This window comes from Emys orbicularis, chromosome 4 (assembly GCF_028017835.1).
Source record: "Emys orbicularis isolate rEmyOrb1 chromosome 4, rEmyOrb1.hap1, whole genome shotgun sequence".
Taxonomy (NCBI): Eukaryota; Metazoa; Chordata; order Testudines; family Emydidae; genus Emys; species Emys orbicularis.
This window is the reverse complement of record NC_088686.1, coordinates 126,020,332-126,026,089: the sequence shown is the minus strand read 5'-3', so window position 1 is coordinate 126,026,089 and position 5,758 is coordinate 126,020,332. Positions and strand designations below refer to the sequence as shown.

At 58.8% G+C, this 5,758-nt stretch overlaps 1 protein-coding gene across 1 annotated transcript; it reads right to left on the bottom strand.

Annotated features, from left to right (window-relative positions):
- Positions 1-258: 258 nt before the first annotated feature.
- ACY3 (aminoacylase 3) lies at positions 259-4,421 on the bottom strand. The gene is made up of 6 exons (XM_065404239.1): positions 4,189-4,421; positions 3,093-3,288; positions 2,916-3,009; positions 1,676-1,783; positions 1,299-1,408; positions 259-450 (listed from the first exon to the last, which is right to left on the bottom strand). Exons 1-6 carry the CDS (start codon positions 4,419-4,421, stop codon positions 259-261), a joined length of 933 nt encoding a protein of 310 aa, XP_065260311.1.
- Between the last annotated feature and the right edge of the window lie 1,337 nt (positions 4,422-5,758).

The following is a 5,758-nucleotide window of genomic DNA, read 5'->3' as shown; positions in this document are numbered from 1 at the left end:
GGCAGGCCTGCCTGGAAAGTTACAGCCTGAATGGTTAAAGTTTTTCAAAGTTATAAGAAAGAAAAAACAAAGAGTCGGGGAACTTGGATAACAGGTGGTGCTACCAGATGGTGCAGTCAACACCCAGCCCAGCCCCTCCATCACAACAGAAGGGTGATGTCCGCCTGGTAACACCCATCCTGTCCCTCATGGCACACACCATCATAGCCATTCAGTCTGTTTATTCCCTCTTAGCCCATGGCCCACCTGGCCCCAGGCTCATTCTCTCTGCAGGCCGGGGATGGAGAACATGTGCTTCTCCATCTTGGCAAAGGCCACCTTCTTCTCATAGTAGGCAGCCTCGTTGATGAAGGCTGGGTAGATGGTGGTGTCGCCCTCATACAGGATCTCCTCCCCGCTGAAGGTCTGGAAAATTGGGTCTCCGGGGTTCAAGGGGAGGAAATCCTTATCCTAAGGGTGGAACAGTTGGTGATAGGCTGGGGCTGGAGTAGCCGAGAGCTCCCCCCAGAGTAAGTGCTCTTGCCCTGCTCCCTACAGCGCCCCCTGCTGGTTGAGGCCAGGATCCTCACTGTCCTGGAATTACCCTCTGGTAACCAAACATTTTATTAGACATGTGGCAAGACCCCATGCAGGTCACAGTACCTTGTGAACTAAGCCCACCCCAACTCATCTCCTGGCTGTCCAATGTCACCCAGCCTGGTGCTGCATTTCTATAGTTTACAGCTCCCTTGAGCCCGAGGGCTGCATAACCAAGATCATGGAATCAACTCCAGTCGCCCCGTGTCCCAGAGTAAACCCAGCTTCACCCTGCTGAGCTTGGGGGCTAACTCTGGCACTGCCTTGCCATGGCGGTCCAGTTGCGCTAAGGCCCCTTTGTGCCGCTCAGTAGAAGAAACAGGAGCAGAGATGTCCCACCTGCTCTAGAGCTGGTGTAAGAGCCCTGCTCCCAGCCCCCATTAAGACTGGGGGGGGGCATTATGCTCTGGCTAGTCTCTGCCCCCCTGGGACCATGGAGAGCAGAGGGTAGCTCACAGCAGCCCTTGGGCTGCTTTAACCCACACCAGTGGCCAGGCGCACAGCTCACAATGCAAGGAGCACAGAGGTGGTTTAAAGCCATCTCCCCCTTGCTCTGCCCTGAGCTCAGAGAAGGGCTGAGGGAGAATCCGGGCTGGTGAGTCAGTCCTTGTCGTTGCCAGGCTGGCTTTGCGGGCATGCTGGAGCTACAGCTGTGATCTCTGCCTCCCAAAGAGAACAACAATGCAGGGTCTGGGACCACCCTATTTCCAGTCCACACCCACCTGCAGCTTGGGATGCACCATGGCTGAGATCTCCCCGTCGGGGTAGCGCGGATAGTCCATGCGCCCAGTGATCTTGTACGCTTCGATCTCAAAGGCAGGGAACACCGTGCCTATGGGGCAAAGGGGGCTCAGAATGGGGGGGCACTGCATAGGAAGGCTGCCCTGCCCTGCCCTTCCCACCCCACCCCAGTTAATCACAGGCTCCCACCGCTGTGGCTAGAGAGGAAGGTGACCCCCTCAAAGTACTTATATTGGAGGAGAGCCTCGCCCTCACCTATCCCTGGGGCCACTGCAGAGCAATGCATGATGGGATAGCTCAATTCATCTCCAGGGTGATGCCTGATGGGATAGCTCATGCCCCCTCTGGGATAACTCACCCTTGTTAAAGAGTTCAATGAAGTCCAGTGCGCAAGCCATGAGGTCTCTCATCTGAGTGAACAGGTCAGCTCTCACCACCTGCTGGGGCTGTGGCCCCAGCTCCAGCGCTGCAGGGAGACCACAAGGACCCAGTTATGGCTCGGCTACTGCGCCCTCTCCAGCGCTCCTCCTGAGAGGAGCTGCAAGGAGTCCCCCGAACATGCCCCAATGCCTATTGCTACCCCCGGGGCCCTGCCCAGCACCCACCACCTCCCTCAATTACAGCTACGCCCCAGGTGCCTGCTGAAATACCACCCGTGTCCTTTCATCCTACCCACCCCCAACCCCTACCTCACACACCTGGCCCTCACTGCTCTCAAGACGCTCCCATGCATGGGACACTGGAAAAGGCTCTGGACAGGGATGCAGAAGCCACAGGGTCCATCCCTGCCTCTGCCACCAACCTCAGGCATGATCTCAAACCCGTCCCTCTCTGGAGGCACCTGAACGGGAGAGTGTTAGCCTGGCGCGCGCTAAGCCTGGCTTAATCCCAGGTTTTGGAAAAACTTTAACCACCTCGGGGGGCAAACACCAGGGAGGGGGACGAGCTAGAGAATCTAAAGGGGCAGCGTCAGCACAAGAACGAAGGGGGATGACCCAGCCATGAATAAACACAGGCTGGAAATGAAAGGTGGGTTCTACCCACCAGAGCAATGAGGATCCGGATGAGCCTCCCAGTGGGGTGAGGGTCTGTGTAGGGCAATTCCCCGCAATATTCTGGACAGGGTGGGGCTTAGCTGGGAGCAGCAGTGGGACGGGTTGTGTCTCCCAGGAGAAGGAGATGGGGAGCCATGGAAATGAGGGGAAGAGAGGGCACTGAGAATGGGGGGAGCGAAGGCTTGGGGATAAGAGACTAAGGGGCAGGGCTTGAGGGCTGGGGAGAAAAGGACAGGGGTTAGGAGTGGGGGCAGAACTTGGGAGTAGGGGGATGGACTTGGGGATGGGGAGGTGGGGCTTGAGGGTGCAGTGGGCGCTGGACATGGGGCACAGGGGGCAGGGGTGTGAAGCTGCTGGAATGGTGATGGGATGGTGAGGAGGTGACATAACCAAGGATGTGGTGGGGGGCAGCAGTGCTTGGTGCCAGAGGGGCATGGGAGGGTGGGCTCTGGGGGTTAGCCGAGCAATGCCATTCCCTGCCCTGGGACAGACTCGCTCACTCCGCAGGGCTCTCTCTGCCCCCTGGCAGCACCCGCTCCCTACCTAGCCCGGCTTTGGCCACCGAGTTGATGGAATAAGTCTCCTCGCCCGGCAACTTGTACAGGTAGATGGGACAGGGGCTCCGTGTGTAGTGCGTCTGGGGGAGAGAGAGGAGAGGGGTTAGGACAGGGGACCCTGGCCCAATGCAGGGCGAGTGGAGAGATCGGGGGCTGGCCCCACCTGGATGTAGTGGCACATGTGCATGGGCAGCAGGCTCTCCTCTGAGTCCACGATGAGGCAGGCGCCCATGTTGGCTGTGGTGTTGTGCAGGTCGAACATGAAGTCAAAGGCCTGGGCCGAGCCCTTGGGGCCATAGGTCTGGTTGATCTCGCGGGCCCGGACCACCTCGTAGGGCTTGTCCTCTGCCTCTGCGGAGCTGGGACAGGGAGAGACAAGTCACATGGAGCCACCAGGGCCCCTGGAGCCAGGGGACGGCTCCAAGTAGGGCTTACCCTCCCCCTCAGCCACTGGGAGCCTGCTCCCCTTCAGCTCACATTGGTGGCCCCAATCACGGTGTGGGAAAGGTTCCAGGGGGGTCAGTGTGAGGGGTGGAGGATCCCCCTGGGGCAGGATCCTGGGGGGAGTAGTGTGAGGGAAGAGGGGTCCCATGGAGGGTGCAGTGTGAGGGGAAGCCTATCCACTGCTGAGGGGCATGTGATCAGTCACCCCACACAGTGCTTTCTCATGGGCTATGAAGCCCCAGCTCATGGAACATCCCTGGGCTTCCCACCACCCCTTGGGATAGCAGTGCAGAGTGTTGAATGCTGGGATAACTCATCCCAACCCTGGGATCTGATGCAGAATGATGCATCATGGGTAACCTTACCCATCACTGGAACCTCTCCACAGTGATGCATCATGGGATAAGTTTCCCACCCACTCCCCGAGAACCAGTGCAAAGCAGTGCATCATGCTGGGACAGCTCTCCCCACCACCCTGGGGAGCAGTGCAGAATGGTGCATGCTGGGACAGCTCTCCCCACCACCCCGGGAACCAGTGCAGAACGGTGCATGCTGGGACAGCTCTCCCACCACCCCGGGGATCAGTGCAGAGCGGTGCATGCTGGGATAGCTCTCCCCACCGCCCCAAGGATCAGTGCAGAGCGCTGCATGCTGGGACAGTTCTCCCCACCGCCCTGGGGACCAGTGCAGAGCACTGCATGCTGGGACAACTCTCCCCACTGCCCCAGAGACCAGTGCAGAGTAGTAAATGCTGGGACGTCTCTCCCTTCCGACCCGGGGATCAGTGCAGAGCGGTGCATCCTGGGGCAGCTCACCTGAGGAACTCGGTGGTGAAGGTACGGTTCAGGTCCCACCCCACGTAACGCACACACTTCTCGATGGCACGTGGATTGCCCAGGAAGGGCGTGACGGCAAAGCTGCCACGCCGCAGCTCCATGGGGTTCCGCAGCCAGTGCTTGGCCAGGTAGATGCCCGACATCTCATTACCGTGGGTGCCCCCACTCACCGCCACACGGCTCAAGGGCTTGAGACGGCAAGAGGCTGCCATTCCTGTGGCTGCTCTGCTCCTGTTGGAGGGGGAAGAACAGAGAATGCTGCCCAGGTCAGAGCCCACATGGGAGCTTCCCCATCCAGTGGCTCTTCTGCTGTTCTGATGTCATCTCCACTGGCCTGGCCTGTGGTGGTGGTGGTGGTGGGGTTGCTGCCCCCCCCACCACCCGGGCAACTGTAGGGGACTGATGCTCAGAAACCAGCTGGGATGCCCCCTGCTACAGTCACCCTCCAGCTGGAGGCGCTGCTGGTATCTTCTCTGATCAGTATCTACTGGGGCTTCCTCAGCCAGAGGAGTGCGGAACCTAGCCCTGTCTTCACGCCTCTGGGAATGGCTTCCTTTCAGCGGTGTAGGCGTTACATGGGCTTCCCCTCGCTCAGACCATGGATGGTGCCCTGCTCTTCTTGGGAATCTGCTAGGGCAGTGCCTGTGCCAGGCTTCACACCGCATGGCAGGGGCGCTGGGGCCAGCCTCTCTGGCTTTCAGCAGGTGCACTAGCCACAGCAGGCTCTCCAAAGACTGGAAACTATGACACAGGGCGACTGGCCCTTTAAGAGGGTGTAGGGTTTTGGAGCACCTGTGATGGTTTCCCTGCTGCCCAGGGGGATCCCTGCTCCTCTTAAAGGGCCAGTCACCCCGTGATACCCAGGCAGCCGCACTTACCCACAGGCAGGTGTGGAAGAGCCTCAGGACGATCCAGATGGGGACAGAATCCTCAGCAGGATGCTGGGGCCAAGGGGTTATAAGAGGAACACAAAAGCCACTGGCAGGAAGCCAAATCTGCCAAGGTCACCAAAAAGAAAAACCCACAAGGATGGGGAGGAGTTTCCAGGCACTGAGGGCAGAGATTGGCTCTCCACCATTCCCTCCTGTGCCTCCTTCCCCTGGGGGCAAAGGGCTGAGGAACCGCCAGACTGGATCCAACCCACGCCTCATCTAGTTCAGCATCCTGATTCGTACAATAGCCAGCCCCAGCTGTTTCACATGCAAGAAATGCTGCAGTTGTGGGATCACCTGCCCCCCAGAGAAAGGTCACTTTAGCCCCCAGTCATTAGAGGCTGCAGGGTTGTGCCTCGAAGCATGAGGGTTTAAAGTTCTTACATAACCCTAGCTTATTCCTTGAACATGTATCTTAACTCTGCATGGTCTCGTTTTCCACCAGAATGACTGCCCCTTTTAGAAATCCTGCTAAGCACCAGCAATACCTTTTGGCAATGAGTTGCACAGGCTGATTGGGCGTGGGGTACAAAGGCGTTTCCTCTGACCAGGATGGCTCCATTCCACGGTGCGTCCCCTTCTTTTTGCCAGGTGGAGGCGAGGTGACAGTGAGTGAA